The 19,806-nt window shown below is 38.4% G+C and overlaps 1 protein-coding gene across 2 annotated transcripts in view; it reads right to left on the reverse strand.

The window, feature by feature from the left end:
- Positions 1 to 19,806, reverse strand: part of PPP1R9A (protein phosphatase 1 regulatory subunit 9A) — a 126,449-nt gene that overhangs the window by 48,926 nt on the left and 57,717 nt on the right. For both annotated transcript variants that reach the window (XM_042888793.1, XM_042888792.1), the window contains exons 2-4: positions 9,196 to 9,328; positions 8,580 to 8,700; positions 3,785 to 3,889 (exon numbers count right to left, since the gene is read on the reverse strand). In XM_042888793.1, coding sequence (XP_042744727.1) covers positions 3,785 to 3,889; positions 8,580 to 8,700; positions 9,196 to 9,328 — 359 coding nt within the window. The remainder of the gene's footprint in view (positions 1 to 3,784; positions 3,890 to 8,579; positions 8,701 to 9,195; positions 9,329 to 19,806) is intronic.

A 19,806-nucleotide genomic window follows, 5' to 3' on the forward strand; every position in this document is an offset into this window, starting at 1 on the left:
CTGCCCTCTGACTGCTTCATTAATCTCAGAGCAGGGGCGACACTCAACAGAATCAGAAAGAGCACAAATTTCAAAAGAAAATCTCTCCTTTATACAACAAAATTCTGAAATACTCTAAGATATTAGTAAACTAAACAGTTAACCAAAATTATAGAGAAGACGTGATATTTACATGAATTAAAATAGCATTCATAGTTGCATTTGCCAGATTAGAGTCACGGGGATACTAATTCTCAGCCCTAAACACAGAAGCTGATTGCCAGCTGGGATTACAGAAGAACTCACTCCTTTCTTCATTTCATAGGTTACCAGAGTCCATCTGGTGGGTGCTGATTATCTTCCTTTAAAACACCGCAAGAAAGAATCGAGGAATTAACTGTTACTGGAGAAGCCAAATTGGTAGGATCAGTGGTCTTCTGTTGTGGAATGACAATCCTTCCAAATAGTTCAGTACTCCAAACAGTGGATAAGATAATAATGATGCTTGTGTTTGCTCATTTCCCCCATCCCCCTCAACTAGAACAGTTCAAAAGGTAAAAGTCATGTCTCCATTTTCACAGATTCCTTACTATGTCAGCTACAGACAGTTTGTATAATTTTTTCTGGCAGAAACATTGCAAAATCTATTCTAGGTCAATGACTTCCACTGTCAGGATTGTTCAAAATGTTCTGAAGGATCAAAGGAGAAAAACAAATCACTAAGTATTGGTATTATGCAAGCTTTCTGAAGAGGTATTGATTCTGAAATATTAAGATCTAGCTTTATTGTCATTCTTCTCATGAACATCCTTGCAACTGATCACATATAATAAACTTTCCTACCAAAACTAGCATGCATTCTGCTTAGAATCGGGGTAATATGATTGCATATAAGTAATACGGTGGGGTATAAACAGGAGGTGATGCCAGTGAAATGCACTGTGAGCAGGATACCAGGCGGAAGAAAGATACACGCAGTTCATGCAATAATGACTGAGATAACTATGCTTATTAAAGCAATTCTGTAAAACCCATCAATCTGACACTGTTAAATAGCACACAAGTATGTATGTGATTTTTCCTGTGAAGGACAGATTCAGGAAGTTGCCTTGTTTTGAATTAAGCTGTGTGAATTAGGGTGTGTGAGTGCACATTGCCTGCACACTTGAAGTTCAGGTGGAACATCCGCAGAAGGAAATGTAGCAGGTATTTACGTAGCAGGTTATTGCTCTCTTCTTTTCCAAAGATAGCTCAGCAAGCAACCTTTTGCACTACTCCTGCCTCCCCCAGTGACATGGATCATTAATGGCAGCTACTAACGCAATGGCTGCATTCAAAGGTCAGTAGCACTGCCCTTCACACTTCAGACAGGCAGGAGCTAAAGGCTGGTGGCATGTGAGGGATTCTGCCCAAAAGACTCTGCTATGCTGCTCCCAAGGTTCTGGTTCACAGACAGTGGAGATACACAATTTTTCCCTCTCATCTCTTCCACAGGTGTACCTGGGAATGAGGATTTGACAGAAAACAACCATTCTCTTCACGAAACACACAGTAGGCAGAGCCCTTGTATCATACAGAAGATGAAAAACAGTTACCAAGATATAAATACACAATTTTGGTCATATCTGAATTCACTAGTATTAGTTCTAGCTTACTTAACAAGCAAATGTTTAAACTTATAGTAAAGACAAGACCATCAAACCATCCTGCATTCTCTATCTCCCAAAAGGAAAGCTGACTGGAAATATTTCTAATTTTGAGTAGCTTAAACCCACCAGAGTCCTCCAGTGTCAGCAGAGTACCCCAGAGCATGGCCACTCAGTACTTGAGCAGAACGTGGGAAGGATGCTGATGCCACAGAATGCTCAGCAGTATCATCAGTCTCACTTCCAGTTTATAGTAAGCCAGGAAAAAAGAAGCACGTTCTTCTCAACCAGCTTGTGTAAATCAGAACAATCTTTTTTTTCCTTTCCCCATGAAATTTTAAATGAAACAAAACCAGAGGAAATAGCATCAAATTTGTTTCTTTTGTCTAATTATATATAAATTAGTAAAAGGCTGCTAACCATAAAGAATGTCAGCATGCATACAGATCCTTCTGACTTCTGTTTTATTTATAATAATATTTAATAGTCTAAGTATTATTCTTATTTCAGTTATATTTTTGTTATAATCTATAAAATCTTTTTGCTTTTAAGTGTTTTTTAAAATGTAGTTGTGATACTAATGCATGCAGACATTTTTCCTGTGAAAGCTCAATATCTAAAGCTTACTCACAAGGAAAGATGCAGAAACTCACACATCTCTCCTTGATGAATGAGACCTGTCAGAAGCCAGTGATCCCTGAGCACAGGATACCTAGTGAGCTTTACAGCTTTACAACAGGAGCTCAACAACCATGGAGAAACACTTTTTAGTGCATGGTATTTTATGACAGAGGGGCCTAGATTGCAACCAGTCTGACTGCAATTTATATCCCATGAGAAGATTCTGGGAGCATTCTGTATGAAAATCATTCTACATTTCTTCTTTTCCCCAAATCCATTATTCTTCCGTAAAGGAAAGTATTCTGTTCTGTAACTTATTCAATAACAATTACACAGACCGAGCTGATTAGGTCAGAACTTTTTCTTTTTCTTTTTCTTTTTTCTTTCTTTCTTTTTTTTTTTTTTTTTGAGTTGAAACATCAAACACAAAATACAGTAACATTTGCTCTGTGCACTGAAACATGGGAATACATTATTTTCTGTCATAAGAATTTTATGTTCAGAAGTCCCAACTCTGCAGAAACCTAAGACAGTTGATACTCATTTTTGTATTCAAGTCAGTAGGTAAACTCACAGCATGTGTTCTGTCTTTGCAGAAATAAAACTCATGTAGCTACAACTGTAAATGTTACACAAAAATATACTTGCCTGCAATTACACTACAATTTTGAATATTTTTTTCCCAAATAATTTCCTTCTGGCAAAACCTTGATCAACCACCTCCACAATTCTTTACAGAATTCAGATTTCAGTATTATTCCTTAATGTTGTAAATGAACAGCCATGGAATTTCTGTGGAAATCTGCACAGCAGCATAGAACACCACAGGCTGTGGGAGCTGCATCTATTGCAACCAGTAGTTCAGTCATTATTCAAAAGTGAGGCCTGAACTCAGAAGAATTCGGCTGTATTCATCAGAGAGGATTTGGAGAGAGAACCAAAGGGTGGCTTTAGAAAGGCTGCTGATTTGCAATATGCCAAAGATATTTCTGGAATTATTTTGCACAGTTAAATGTTTGCTGGAATTAACAAGCTATTGAACAGAAAATCTATGTAACAGAATATGTTTTTAAACGGCTCGACAGTTCATTTCTCAGGAAACATTCTTACACATTTACAAACATCTTATGGTCTTGCATTTACATTCATTGTCTTGTTAAGCATTTTACGGACACTTGCAGTGATGCTTTTCAGTTAACCACAGCATAGGAGCACAGAGATAGAAGCTCAGAGATGGTGCAGAGACTGGGGCAACACAATGAATCAGTACAGGGCTGTTACTCTCCCCACACCAGCAGCTCTCAGGATTGCTGCCCCCAGTACCATCCTCTCCCTGCCAAGCTTGCACCCGGGAGCAGTGATGTTCTCACTGCCTTACTTTTCAGCCCTGGCGCAGTGCCACAGCCAGCAGAGAAGGGACAAAGACACAAAAAAAATTCTGCTTCTACCTAAATAGACTGAGTCTCCTGTGAGGGAAGTCAGGTAACCTTAAGCACTCCATCACCTTTTTTTTTTCTTTCCACTTCTACAATACTCACCTGACCTTCCCTTTGGTGTTTCTAAGAACAGTTGCAGCAAAATTTTGTGTAACTCCAACCAGACTGATGCCATCAACTTCCACAATTTGGTCATTCACTTGGATCCTTTCAGGAAAAAACACAAATATATAAATAAGTTAAGGAGTTCTTGGAATATTTTCAACTAAACTTAGAGATTTTAGTTTGATTTTGAACAAAAACTCAATCATAACATGATTGAGGTAAATAATCACACAATTCAAAAGACTTTCTTCCTGATTTGGTACTGTACCATCTGAAATATTGGCAAATAATAGGAAACGTTAGCAAGGAAGCAATGAAAAACTGCATTTGCATATCTCATAAGTCCAGATTCAAAGTTATCATTACAGCTTCAATCATCCAATCATTTTCCTTTTGCATAAATACAGCGATACCAATTCCTGCCTTTGTCATATGACTTAAATTAAATGAGAAACTTGAACTGTTCTTATATCATTCTTTCCGAAGCCAATCTTGGAAAACAGCATAAGACATAGCTTTGGTATTTCACATTAATGGAAAAAACTGTGATATTTAACTAAAACAACCTGCTCATCTGTAGGGAAAAGAGCGTGTGCATCAGATCTAATTGTGACCTACTCTCTTAAAATATTTCATCTATCTTGCTCCAAAAAGATGAATTCCCAGTGTAAGACCAATCACCGGGCACAATACAATAAGGCCTTGGACTCTTTGAACAAGGACTATCTGTTTGAAATACTGGTTTATAGCTGATACTTTGTTTGATGCAGAAAAGTTAGGAGGAATTAAAAAAATGCTGCTTTTATCTGAAATAAGCACTGGTATGGAGTCCTTAGAGCTGGCATAAGAATTATCTGGATTAAAACATTTAGAAAAGGATTGCTATGTTAAACTGTCCTCTAGTGATACGCCCCTCTTGTTTCAAAAATAATTACAATGTAAGAGCAAAACCTTGCATCCAGAAGTAATCAAAATGAGCAATTTTTAATTATTTACACAGACGTTACCATCTAAATGGTACAGTTCATACTGTCAAGAAACAGCTTTGAAAAAAAAATAAGAAAATAACTAAACTAAACTGTTTAACATCTCAGGATATCTTTGATTTCTCTTCAAAGACAAACTTTCACAGCAGAGCCTTTGAAAGAGACTTAAGTGTCCTGATGAACTAATTTCACTGTCAAATCTGAGGCAATGCTTTGCAGCCCTATATGTGTTCTAACAGTACCTCCAGTTCTTGTGACTCTGCTGATGAGGTAAGAATTAAGAGATTTGTGCTTTGGAGGCTTCACATCACAGAATGCCAGTGTGCTCTGAGCAGGATCTCCTTTCTGTACATATGAAACCTTGAAAAAATGATCCTTGGGACAGCCTGCAAACTCCTAGCTTAAAAATCACATATAGCATCTTGATCTCAGAATTCTGATTTAAATCATGTATGTATTTAATAAATACATGTATCATATTTGTACCTATTGTATTTGGATACTATATAAAAATTAATATTTTTCTTGTAATTTAGCATAGTGAGTTGCAGTCAGATGGCTTGCAGGTGCTCCAAGAAAGAAAATTTAAGAAGTTGGTGCTCAGTGAGGAGAAAATTGTCACTCTCTTGCCTGAAAACTAAAAAGCGGAGGAACAGATTCCTTTGTAAAGGTAGTTCAGCTCCCATGCTTTACACACTTCATGACGCAGTGCACTAGTATTGCTCACAGATACAGAGCACAGCATTTCAAGTGATGAAATATCATTTTAGAGAACTGTTGTCTGCAGTTTTGTTGATCAACTGCAATTGACTCTGATTCCATTTGTTCTTTGGGTGTGATTTGTATCTCCTTGTCTATTCAGCTCCTATATTCAATTCCAGCTTTTATTTTTATTACCATTGCCTTCAAAATCTCTTTTTCAATACATAGACAAATTTTAATTATACCTAAACATGCATATATATCACACAACATACATTTAAAATAATTATTATCCAATTGTATAATTACATGTAATTCAAAAAGAAGTTTCCTGTCTGTTGCCATGTATGTTCAGCGCTGCCCAGACTAAAACACTCTCCAGCCCCACGTCCCCTGCAGCTCCAGACTTCTCCTGCATCCGTACCTTGGCCCTAAGCCTCTGCACAGGGTCAGTGCCAGACAAGCCCAGCCGCTCTATGGACCAAAATGTCCTCTGAGCACTGTTCTCTGGGCAGCCTTCCCTTTTTGGTTGGAAATTCCCTCAGCAGCCCCCTCCACCTGCAGCTCTGGGCTTTCTGTCCCTCAAATCTAATTTCCAACATGAAAGAAGAATTAGACCCATGTTGGCAAAGCCTAGATTATTAAGGTTTAACTGCTTTTATCATTAACTAAATTGGTAATTCTTCTGACAATTATTTTCTAATGGCTATGACTTAAAACTCTGCCTTTGTGAAGCAGCAGTTCTATGAAATGGAACCAAACGAAGTCAAATACTTGCATAATTATTGCTCTGTGTGATGAACTGAAAAACATAACCTATGCAGAGGCAAAGTTCTGAGTATTTTTCATGTTAGTAACTGTGTAATGTTTCAAAACACTTGTTCTTGATGTTCTCAAGATACTGTAAGATGACTCATCACCACCATCATTTGAAAGAAAAAGCTATCACACTGGCCAAGAAAGAATGTTATTTTTCTTATTCAGTCTAGTGATTGATTTTATATTTTACACACTATTAATAATCTCTCATTACTTATTAGCGTGCTTTCATTTGGATTTCTATCAAAGCACTGTCCTTGGTTAAATACTTCCCAATGCTTTTCAATATGACAGCTGAATGCTACCTGTTTATATCAACTTGAATCAATCCAGTGGTGCTCAAACACTGAGATATACTTCTGTACAGATTCTGTGTCTTCAGGTACTTTATGCCATGACTTGATGGGTCTTTCAATAAATGATAGGCATTACCCTACAGATATTGTAATGCTTAAAATCAGAACTTCAGAGAGCCTGCTTCAAGACTGCTGTAAAGTTATTCAGAATATCTGATCCAACTGCTGAAAACCAGTTTTATTTTCTGTTCAGAGACTTTGATTTGCTATCAGTGTTAATGATTAACTAAGCTTTTCAAAGGGATGAAGTTAACAGGACCTTTTACAGTTGATGCACTTTATTACAGAACTGGCTGCTCCTGACTGAGAGGATTATGGACCCCTTTCTCAAGTGAATGATCGGTCAGGCTCTCAAAGAGAAAATGAGAGGGCTATTTCTCAGCTGACTGAACATTCATACAGTTGGACACCAACACAACTATTAGAATAGCCAAAGAAACATATCATTTTTTTTCTCAGATGACAAGCTCCTCTCAGATGCCATCTAGGGAAAAGAAAGAAGAGACCTGTAATTGAACATTAACTTCTGGAGCCCACTCAAGACATGTGAATAATGAGAGGACAGAAAATACATATTATCAGAGTCCAGGTGTGAGCTACTCTGATTTTCGACCAGAGAATTTCACACAGAATGCCAGCAGTGAGCTTAATGCCTTTTGGCTGAGCTCAAGCATATTTTTCAGAATAAACATTCACTTAAATTTAAAGTAATGAATGAATTCATGACATCCAGAGATGTCAGCATCTTTACTTTCCTTCCTAATTTTTTAAGCCTGGGATAAATCACTACTTGGCCTTCAAGCTGCCAGAATTTGTAGAGATACTGAAAGCCCAGACTGGAAGAGGCTATACTTGAATGGTTTCAGAGTAGTGTTATTAAACTCTGTAAACTCCTGACAGGTAGAGAGTGCTGATTTAATCTTTACAGAGTTTCCACAGCAGAAACCTGGTCTTCTTAAATATGCAGTATGAGTAGTACACACTGCTTCCAAAGTCTGCACAGGAGGACAAGTTACAGGCATTCATCATTAAGAAGGAATTCAATTCCTTACCATTGTTTCATACACATTTCCATGTCAGATACCATTCTGTCAGACCGTCCCTCCGCTGCCACCTTTCATGTGGCAACAAAACGCAGTGGGAATACTTGTGGGAAGGTTCAACCTTGACTGCCATACCATCAACACCTGCCTCTGCTGTTCTGAGTCAGCATAATATAGGAGGCAGTACTTCTGGAGCAGCCCTCATATGTTCAAAAGGAATTATTTGAATTGCACATACCAAATAAGCAATTTTAGAAGCAGTCGGGTTTTACACGAGCACTGTAAAACCTAACCCATTTATTTAATGGAAAGATTTATGTTGCTGATCCCACTTCTATCGAGCAGTGTAGTTTTGGTCCTCTAAGGGTAAAAACCGCATTTTGAAGATTACACATATTTAGAAATACAAAGTGACACTATGTGCTACTAAGCTTAAAAGGAGGTGTATTTAATAAGTTAATAGCTCAGAAACACTGAACTATTTTTCTAACATATGTTGAGCAGAAGTGTTCCTCATAAGCACTAATTGATTAAAGCTGGTTTGAAGCCAAGAGAGCATGTGAAAGCTCAAAATCATTCAAAATTACCTTCAGTTGTGATGTACAATGTGGAATCTCCAGCTTTACTCATGCTATAGCACATCAGTTTTCAGGTAGCCACAAACCTGGATCCGTGGCAAATCTACTCTTCTTTAACAGTTTAACCCTTGCACCAAAATAGTGTATTTTCATATACCACCTCAGGTATTTGAACCTTACCAATAGCCTCAGAATTTTACTGCTTTCCGTTATCATGATCTACATTTAGCTAACAGTTCCTTCCTGTGCAAATCATAATTCATGATAATTAACACTGGGAAAGTTTCCAAATACTGAGTCTACTTTACCTGCCATCTCTTTCTGCTGCCCCACCTTCTGTTACTGTTTTGACAAATATTCCCAGTTTTTCAAGGCCTGCATCTGCTCCAACTCCCATTCCAATAATGCTAATGCCAAGTCCATCTTCATCTATGAAAAAGAAAAGTGAAAGCAGAAACTCATTAAATTTGATTTTATATAGTTATTTGGTAGGTAAACATCTATGCTTTGTTTTCTCTTGATTTCCCATGTAAACAATGCCAATTCCTTTAGATTCTTTTAAAATTTTTTTTATTTGACTGCATTAGTTTTGCACAAAAACATTACCTCTGCCCTCCTGAGGAACTCAGAACAATAATCAAAGATTTTTATTTTTCCAGGGAAGAATGAAAATATCACATAAACCACTGCATAAAATCATGTGTTAGGGGAGTGGACACAAAACAATTATTGTAGGAAACTAAAGAGCTACATGTTTTTCAACTGTTCTTTTAATTTCTCATTGAATAGTTACTGAAATCCAAAAAGCCAAGGTGATTATTAGGGATTCAAGGAAACTCCAGACTGGATATGTAAAGCCTGTGGATTATCTCAGACTTGTAGATCGATTTCATATGAACTGGAAGGGGCGCACAGACTGCATACCTTTTTCTAGTTCAACTGGGAAAAGCTCCAGCTTTTCCACACGCTTCTCAAGTTCATATTCAGCTGATGCAGCCACTGGGTCAACTTCATCATTTCTCCTGTCATAGTCTTCATTGGAGTATGTATTGAAAACCTGTGGAAACAGATCAAAAACCATTTAACTGCCTACCTCAGAAAGAGTGCCAACTGAGCAAAGTAGCTACTGCTTTTCTTCTGTGATGTTGCAGAGTCTGGAAAGGATTGTAAAGGCAAATTTCTCCTGTTCATGAAAATTTCAGGCATTTAAATTTGTGCTTTTTTTTTACACAGAGTGCAAGTAAAGTTGCAAAGACCAATTCTGAGTATAAATGATTTTTTTGTATTGTTCATAATTATAAATGCAGAAGGTAATCTTGAATAAGTTGGTCTTTCCATCTCAACATTTAAAACACATAATTCAGTTTATTAAGAACGCATCATCACTAATGATTCACAGACACGAAAAAGCAAAATATACTGAAATATGTATACAATCTCTGTTTCAGTTATTATTTCTAAAAAAATTCCAGTTTGCATTCATCTAACCAAAGCTAGACCTGAAGACTCCATCTACTGTTACACCACCTACGTGTACCACTGCACGCCATACTCCATAATATGCAGTAAATTTAGGAGAACAAAGTACACCGTCCTGGGTATTTTTAAAACAAGCTATGTTCACAGTTCTAGTTCAGCTCTGAGGCAGTAATTTAACACTGCCCTGTTTTCAGCTGGGACAGAGTTGATTTTCTTCATAGAGTTTATCTATCTTTTGGCTTCATGAGAAAAACAGTGTTGATAACACATCGATGTTTTAGTTGCTGCAGAGCCAAGGACATTTCAGTTTTTCAGCATCTCGTACAGCTGACATAAAGTGGCCAAAGGGATATTAAACTAGCAAAAGGTTATGTTCATACTTCAGGTGTCAGAGTTTGCAGCCTCATTCATGTAACTGCCCAGTGATGGCAGTCATGAGACTTGAAACCTCACTTTGAGCGTCAATAATTGCATTGAACTTTAGTCTGTATCAAGTTATGCAGGAAAAAAAAAAAAAAAAGGAAAGGAAAGGAAAATAATGTTCCCTATCTCCTCTTCCTTCTTTACAGAAGGTACTGTAACACCACACCTTGATGGCTGCTCTGAGGCCTTTCTGACCTCACTGGTGCCGAGAGGCGCCCGCTGCCCCCAGCCAGGCCAGGCTTCAGCTGCATCCCTGCTGCCCTGCTGCTGCTTCCCTGAGGCAGCACGGGCCTTTGATACAAACTTTCTACCTATTTCAAGAACAATGCTGTTTAATCTGTTACTATCAAATGCAGTTAAGTGTGTATGGATAGCTAGTAATAATCATCTTAGATTGTGGTCCAGAAAAATAGAGGTAAAACATCATGGTTAACAACATGAAAACAACTTTGAAGATTTCTTTTGAGCATCTTCCACTAATAATGACTGCAAAAATGAATTTAGAAAACCAACTGCCAGTAGATTACATCCATCATTGATTATAGCCTCTCCTACCCTGCTGCCAGTGACCACTGCTACCCAGTGACCAACTGGCTCCATTCCTGAAACCAGATGCACTTCACTCACACTTGAAAGCAAATTAAAACCAAATAATCCTGCTTTCCATCTAAGTCTGATATTTTGTGACAAACCAGAGGAAAAGAAGAAACAGTAATGATTCACATTCACTGTGTAGTCTGGAAAATGCCTCTTCCAGTAATAAGCCTTTCCACCTCACATTTAAGCCTACAAGCTTGAGGGTATTTTGAATTCTAAATGATGTCTTGGCAAAGCTATGCTTGCAATGTATGCCCAGGGGACACTGTCTCAGAGAGGGTAAATCTGTCCCAGGTTTGCTTGGCAGAACCCTCCATCGCCTAAAAACTAAAAGAGTTCTAAGAAAACCTTACAAATAGTGCAGGGGAATGGAGGAAAAGACCACCATGTAAGTGCTGCATACAACTGTTGTTCACAAGAAAATCTTCATTGAAAAGCTGTTTTAATGATACTTCTGCACATTAATTTATCTTAAATAATAAACTACTAATATTACAATACAAAATACTATTCAAGTCTGCTGTAAGTATAGTAACTGTACTATGCTTCTCACAAAGCTGCTGCAAAAAACTTCCCAGTTTTACATAAAGTTGTTGAAATAGGAGAGATGTTTGTACTGTATGGAAATTTTAATTCCTCTACTTTAGATCAATGGGAAACAATAAAAAATTACCTATTCCAAGAATACTGAATAATATAATAACATATAAATAAACATTTTACAAGAACTCATAAACATATCTTGCATTGATTTCTAGCAATATTGATGCAAGAAAAATTGTTTTAACTAAATGATAATCCTCAGAGGCCTTCATAAATATATCTAAAAGATAAAGAAAATAGGTCACACACTAAACACTGTGCAATGCTGCTGTACATTCTGCTCTACTTTAGCATACATGTTTCAGATTGGAGAAAATACTCTTGCAGAAACAAGCATTGGGAAATGTAACCATTTGGTTTAAAATAACCTGCAAAACCTATGTGCAATTTCTGATCAAGTGATGGGCAACTAACCAGAAACTGAACATGTACCAATAACCTTGAGCTCCTCCCCTAGATGTCTAGGGAAGGACACAGTAAATGAACCTGCACACAGTAAGCGAAATTGCACATTGGAAATGCCCTGAATGCTGCAGTAAGGCATCCTGCTGTCAGGCATTAGAACTGCCAGTTAAAATGGAAAAACAAAAGAGAGAGCGTAAATTTAGCAGCCTGAGAGAGAAGTTCTCAAAAGTCTTTTGTTACTTTACGCTTTTCAAAGACCTCTTTTCCACAAGGTAAAGCCTTCGTTATATTATCTCTCTCTGCCTGCTGCTTCCTCACTTAGAGGACGAATCATGAACAAGCTCTAGCTACCATGGATTGGCCATGTAGCGTCTAGGTCTGAAATGCTGTACAGTCACAAAAACAAGTACAGATTAAAAACTGCAACTGGGAGAGTATAGCTTGGGTTTCCTGATTTATCAGCACGATGAGGAACTCTGTGGAACAAAGATGTATTATCAAGGAAAATGGAGATGCAGTCACCAGCTGATGGAGGATGGCAAGAAGAGCAGGAAAGCACTGCTTGCAGGACACAAGGATTATGGGGAAAAATCATATCAGAAAACTAGTATGTTTACTTCTGGATCTTTTTTCATCATGTTAACTGGCCCCATTTGTTGGCGGTTTGGATCTTGCTTACTTTGGCAGAATACTTATAAATAAGAAAAGAATTAATGATAGTGGCAGTGGTGAATACAGTTATCACTGTCTTCAAACACATCACAGCACTCTCACTCTCTCACTTTATTGGAGACTATAGGATTACTGATAGCATCAGGGTAAGACAGTCAGTGTATCTATCCTACCTGGCATTAACTCATCGTATCTTTTAGGTCATACGACCTTGCACGCTGCCCCAAATGTGTGTTTCTGGAGGACGAGGGAGGAGGCAGTTGTCATTTACCTCATTTTGTGTGATCACATTTAATGGATGACTGATTCTTTCAAACAAATTTCCAGGTGTTGAAATTAAGAAAAGGAAATTTGTGGTTGGAAATCCTTCTTTCTGAACCAATCTATCCACCACATTAATGAACTGCTTCTTCTATGCAGACATGAGAACTGTCACTCTAGATTTTAGCTTGCTAAAAATAAAAATGTTAAATATTTTCACCCACAAAGTATACTTAGCTTAAGTAGGCCTATTTTACCAAGTCTGTCACCACTGTATTTCCTAGAGTGCGCACAGGCCTGCAGATTTGCAGGAAATCCTTTGATTTAATAGAGTTGGTTTTGCACTCACACTGCTTAAGTAGCCACACAGGGAAGTCTACTAAGCTGTCAGTTAAAGAAAGCTTACCTAAGGAGTATTGAATACATCATCTTAATCTACACTTGTAACTCTTAAGAGTATTTAGAAACAGCAAGTTTCCCAGGAACTCACCTTTGACATTTACAAGGATTTACACAAACACTCAAAAGCACAAGAATCAAAACCCACCAACAGTGGTGAAAACTGAAGGGACACTAAATTTACATGTGCTGTGAACACAAACAGACCCTGAAGAATTGGCTGGCTCTCTCAAACACTGTAGTTAACAGAACGTACTTCTACCTTCACTAATGTGACACAGAAAGGGTCATCAGCAATTCTTTTAGCACAAAAATAACCACAGAGCTCCATCAGTCTTCTTTTGGCCATGCAACGTTATTTTGCAAACATTCAACACAGAAAGGTGAATAATTACAAAAATGCAGTATAGTTTGTCTTTTATAACAAGTCCCCAGGGTGTGCTGTGTATTTGGCAGGAGGGCATATAAGAGCATAAATCCCACAGAGATAATGACAGAGGACTTTCATGTGGAGGGAATGAAACTTGGTGCAGTGTCCATATTAAGGGAGCCCCAATTCTAATCCTTTCTGTACAGATTTTCTCCTGCAAGTAAATGAATGTGTTTGCCTTGCACTGAAACTGGGAAAACTGAAAGGTATAAACACTAAAGGAAACTAATCAGCCTGACTCTGTGGATGCATCCTCTGCAGACCTTCACTATAACAACAGTAATAACAATTTCCTTTTGCTGGCCTCATTAACTCTGAGAAAAGATAAAAATCCAAGGCTTGTCTTTAATGTAGACATGGATGGAAATCATAAAATATTTTGTGTAAGAGCAATATTATTGTTAATTACGGTTCCAGCTAGAATATCAGACTGTATAATTTCAGAGACTGAACAGGAGATCTATTTTAACTGTTAGGAAGAAATGAGGAAATATTACCTACACCATTTGGCCATAGGACATTCAGAAAAGCGGTACAAGCTGTGGATGACACCCTCAATACTCCTTTCTCAGGTCTATACATCTCCAAAAGCAAGCAATTGCACCTCCCTGCCATCTGTGAGAACAGGTATGTTTCCAGGGTTGTTACAAACCATTTCATAGTTGTTTTACTACCAGCTGCTATTTTGTTTTGAATATACTAAACTAGACCATTTGTTAACTACTGCCCAGAAGTCTCTCTACCTCATAGCTCCAAAGGGGAGAGGAAGCTCTAACAAATTCCCAAATAGGTGACTATCCACATTATTTAAAGGATGTTTTCTCATGTGACACGGTCTTTTTCTTGCAGCAAGATGGAGACAGACCGTGAGGAGCCTTCCTGGCTTCCCTCTCTCTAATGCCCACATGGGCATCAGCTGTCACACATGCATCTGAAGCAAAGCGCCAGGGAGACAACTCTTCCCAAGGAGCAATTGCAGGGATGAGACACAGATGGGAATCAGACAGTTACAACATTGAAAGAAATGGAGAGTCACCAGACGCCAGAATTATGTCTGGGCTTTCCCTCTGAAAGCTTTGTAGGAGTAAAGATCTGTTCTAAGCTGCCTGAAACTGGCAAAAAGAACTATACAGCAGATTTAACTTTCTGAAATCCTAAAAGTATCTGGGCCCCAGATGTCTCAACCCCACAAGGACCACTTCTTACACATGACAGAGTGCCAGGAGCCACTGCTGCCATGCATAATCAAACTCCTGAATTTGTGGGCACACAGCTGGAATGTATTAGGTCCAGATATTCTTCTAACAGCTGGCTAGCATTCACTGTCAAGTCTCCTGGCTGTCGTCACAGTCCTAAGGACAGTGCCTAGTGAAAAGCCAGCATGGCACTGCCTGGGAGCAATGCCCTACATCTCAGCTGGCATCAGGCAGTGATACTCCACTCCAAATACCTTACCTCAGCCTTTTAAAATATTCACATGGTGGCATTTGAAACATTTGCACTATTTACAGGTGGGTAGAAATCTGTCAAACACTTTCATGCAGTACCACTCATCTGTTCATGACCGGGTCTCTTCTTGGCTACATTTATGACAGCAGCACTTCCTAATACTTTTCACCTTTCTGACCACTACTGAGTCCTGTGCACACATTTTCACTGAATTCCAGCGTATCTTCAGATCCCTTTTGTTAGCCTTTGCAGTTAGCAAAAGCCCAGCAGAGCATACAAATAGAGCTCTTCTTATTACACCAGCTGTGTTACACTGTCATTGTTAACAAAGCACTTACTGCTCTAGTATAGACAGACTTGATTTCACTGACATTGTTCTGCAACTCTTCAGTAAGTTTTGACTTCTCCTACATTGACCATCACCACCAATTTTGTGACTGCATTTTTTTCACCATCTGCCCAGACAGAGTGAAACAACTACATCACAGTGACACTGGTAACCCTCCTTCATTATGAAAAGTGACAACCTTCCCCAGCTCTTCTCATCTCCTACCCTGCAATGCCAAGCAATGACCTTCCATTTTATCCAGTGATAGGTTAATATTCTTCATCTCAATAAGGATGTAGGGAAAGTCTTTTTGAAACAAAAACATCAGAGCGTCTACCAGATTCCACTTATCTGTCATCCTGCTTAAGCCTTTACAGTACTATAATGAATTTGTGTGCCATGACATCCCCCTACAAAATGATTACAACAGTCAGCACACATTCCAAATAAGCTCCTTCTATGAATTCGCCCAGTACATGAAATAGTAACCTGTGGTTTTCTGTCTTTAAATAGAGAGTTGTTTTTCTAAACTGATATTATCTTGCCACCTTCTTGCTCTCTGCTACTGAGGCAAAGCAGTACATTTCACTCTGTGGTTAACAGTATGATAATTTCATACTGGCATTCATTTGCAATTCTGGGGTAAATATAATTTATTTCCACTGGCTTATTACCATTCATTTTTTCAATAATATATCATGTCTTCTAATAAATTTTTATATAATTTCTCTACTTAGTCTTCTTAAGGAAATATTTAATGTGGGGACTTTATTGTGAACGACGCAAAACACTTATTAGCTTTGCTATTAGGGCAAGCAGCTTCTCTGAGCAATCCTGTAGCATCTTAGCAATCTTTTGTCTTTCCCTACTTTCCAGCAGGCTTCCAATTCCATACTTGTAAGGTTATATGTGCTCAGCAAATCACTCCCCAAACTCTTTTTTTCTCCTTTTTCTGCTCCCTGCAGTCTCTCACATACTTAAATAGTTCAGGCTGCCAAGTCTAGTCTTCCAAGTTATTCAGTGGCCTAAGACAGGGTATTTAAAACTGACTTTAATTTTTATCCTGTATCTTTAAGACAGAAAATTTCCTGGTTATTACTAAAGGCATGACTTGTTTTAGTTAATGCTCTTACAGAGGCTAATCCAGAAGGTGGAATCCTGCTCCCCAGGAACTAATGGCTTCTCTTCTTCTGTAACATCCATCAGGATTTGTGCACAGAAAAGCAGGATGTGTTCACCATATATGTTTGTGCAGTCACATTCCAAAAGAGAAACTCCACATGGGTGGAGGATCAGAAGTGCATAGGAGACACACTTCTGGCCCTGCTGAAGGCACAGCTGCCACGTGTTCAGCACAGCACCAACAGGAGAGCAGAACCGTGCTACCACCAGTGCCTGCCATGACAGCAGAGGAATGGCTGTCTTGGATCTGCACCCCAGCACAAGCAACGCTTGTGCCCAGAAAAACTGTTCCCTACTTCCTCCTACTGTACTGCACAACATTTTAACTGGGATAGTCTTTAAACAGTTCTGCTTGGCTCTAATTTCAGGTGAAATCTGTAGCATGTCAAGCTTTCCTCAATACAGGCAGTAACCTAAAACCAGCAGTAACAACTATATTATACACTCAGAAATGTCAAAATGACTTCACAGAACTACAGCATTAAATAAAAATACATTAACATATGCTAACATAACAAATACTGACAAAGTCAGTATTTTCTAGTTATTTCATTAATTTCATTCATAAAATCACGCAATTAAAAACAAAATCTAAACATACTTCCAATATATTAATTCTTTTTCAGGTATAAAGGCCACAAACCCTTACTCCAAGATCATCTTGTGCAGAAAGTATGGACTGTTTTCTCAGCCCCCACCTTCTTCTGTGTTAGAATGTAATCAAAATTCTACCTAGCTCAAATTTGATACAGCACAAAAATTTGGACTTTTAACACCTTTAAAACAAATAGAAGGTTTTTATCCCATTGTATCCCATTTTATCCCATGTATCACATAGGATTTTTATCCCACCTTACTGCTACTCGAGGCTCACTTTAAAGTGTGATTTCTTTTAAAACAGCTGTTTTTATTAAGTAATTTCATGTAATTATTTAACATGCTATTTATTATTTTTCATTTTATACTAGTTATGGTATAAAATGTTGCTGATGTATTAATTTTATTACCATTTACATAACTATCTGTCCACACAGCAGAAAAATACAAAATCACTGCTGTTGGAAATTACATGTGAGCCCCATGTGAGAACTTCATGCTGTTAATTTTAATTAAGATAGATTATAATAATTAAGAGGTAAAAGTAAGCACCGGTGCTGATGGGTAAAACCAAAATTAATACAGATTCAATCTTACAGAATGGTAATACAGAATAAACCTAAAACATTTTCCTGATCATTATGAAGCTAATACATTCATTACAGATGAATATTTTACAAGAAAGGAGACTACAATCTTCTGAAAATGCTGTTTTGACATTACTGCTTTCTACAATTCTATTCCTTGAAAATGTCAAAATTTTAAGTAATTACTAACAGCCACTCAACTAAGATCATCATGTATTGCGTATATTACTGTAAGGAGGATCAGTGAGGAGATAGAAGATGCTCTTTTCTAAGTGCTTTCCTCATACTTTACAAAGAGACTCCCTCCTTTCTGAAATTCTTACAAAACAAGTCCTGTGAAAGTGTAGCTCTTCAGATAGCAATTATTGCTGGACTCTGTTCAGGAGCCAGCAGAGCTTGGGCCAACAGCAGCACTGCCTGCAGCCTGAGGGCCACAGATACCCTCTGACTTCACCTATCTTTTTCTATTGTGATGCACTTTCCAAAGCCTCTGCGTCTTTCTTCCACACAGAGCATGTATCGCTGGCCCACTCTAATGCAATCCTGACACCGATAATCTCCAGCCCTCTGCTAATTACAGCCATGCTCACTGCCAAGCAACAGTCCTCTTTTTCAGAGGCTTTGAAACATGAGATCTCTTCAAGGCAGGCAGTCTAAGAATGACAAGTAATGCAGTGAATGACTGTACAGAACAAAACAGGCACAGAGGCAGCCTGCCCCACAGCAGCTGGTGAGGGAGTTCAAAAGTAGAGGCTGAAAAAGAGAGGAAGGGCAGGGTGTCCTGAAGTGGGGCATCAAGAGTGAGCTGCTCCAATTGGGTGAAAGCGAAATTCTGCTAAAGAGAACTTGTAGGCTGTAACTTTAACTAAAATAAACCTTGCATTGGCAGAATATGAACTTTCCCATGCTGTGCTCACTTAGGTTTGGTCCAAACCGCATGGAAAACCACTCCAAATGCAGCACTGCGTCACACACTTCTCATGTTTTTTAGGGTATTTAGGGACCTGACAAGATCAGGTCCTTTTTAAACCAAATTAATACTCAGATACTTCACACACGATAAAAAATGCAACGCTGATTTGAGGAGTCTAGATATGAGGAGTACGTCATCAGGTCCTCGTTTGCCATCTTGACACAGCACTCAGTGACAGAGGAGATGGGGCTGGCTGCTGTAGGGCAGGCCTGCCTGCACCCTCAGGGAGAGCTTCTGGGGCCACCACAGCCCTACCTGTGTGGAACAGTGGGGACAGTACATGCAGCATGTCAAGAGAAAGAGGTGGTAAATCATTCCTTTCTCCTTTACACACACAGTAAAGGATGGCCTTTAGGGTGCTGCAGGCAAATACGCCTCTACAGCAATACTGGAAAAATGTCAGCTATTTTCCCATGGCACCCCCCTATAAAAAACAAACAGTTCCCTTGTTATGGCAAATATTGAATTACTTAAACAAGACATTTTTAGAATATTTCTCTGCTTTTGTGTGTGTGTGTGTGTTACTTTAAACTCATTTTCCATGCTTTCGGCATCTAACTATAGGATATACCCCCTTATCTATTGCCAAAAGGTACACTGAGGAACTCGGCTTGCTCATTTTGCAAGGTTCATCCTGATGAAACTCAGAGAGGTTCTCTGATCCTAAAACACTGTGCTTAGGGAATTCACTGTTTCCATAGCTATTAAGGTCACTGCACCTCAGTCTTGTCTTCGTAATGGTGAAACAGCACGGTGCACTGAAACCTCCAGCTGACAAAGATATCTCAATATTCATCTGAATATCCAGGGTTCTTTTGTTTGTTTGCTTTTTGTTTTGTTTTGTTTTGTTTTTTTGCATATAGTGACTGCAATTCTGTGTTGGTTTTTTTGTTCATTTTTCTTCCTGTCCTCACTATTTTTTCTGTCATTACATTATTGCAAATGGGAAATCCCAGTACTGCAGTACTGTCCTGTTTTTCTCTTATATTAAGGGTGCACAATGAATGATTTTCAATGAATTCTGTTTGATCTTTAGATTTAAAACCTGTTGGGTAATGAGTTATTTTTTATAACGTAACATATTGAAAGCAACAGTATAATGGGATGAAAAAATAACGAATGAAGTGACTTCCCAGCATCTTACCAATTA

Source organism: Lagopus leucura, unplaced genomic scaffold (genome assembly GCF_019238085.1).
Source record: "Lagopus leucura isolate 7727_CA_CO unplaced genomic scaffold, USGS_WTPT01 Super-Scaffold_100157, whole genome shotgun sequence".
NCBI lineage: Eukaryota > Metazoa > Chordata > Aves > Galliformes > Phasianidae > Lagopus > Lagopus leucura.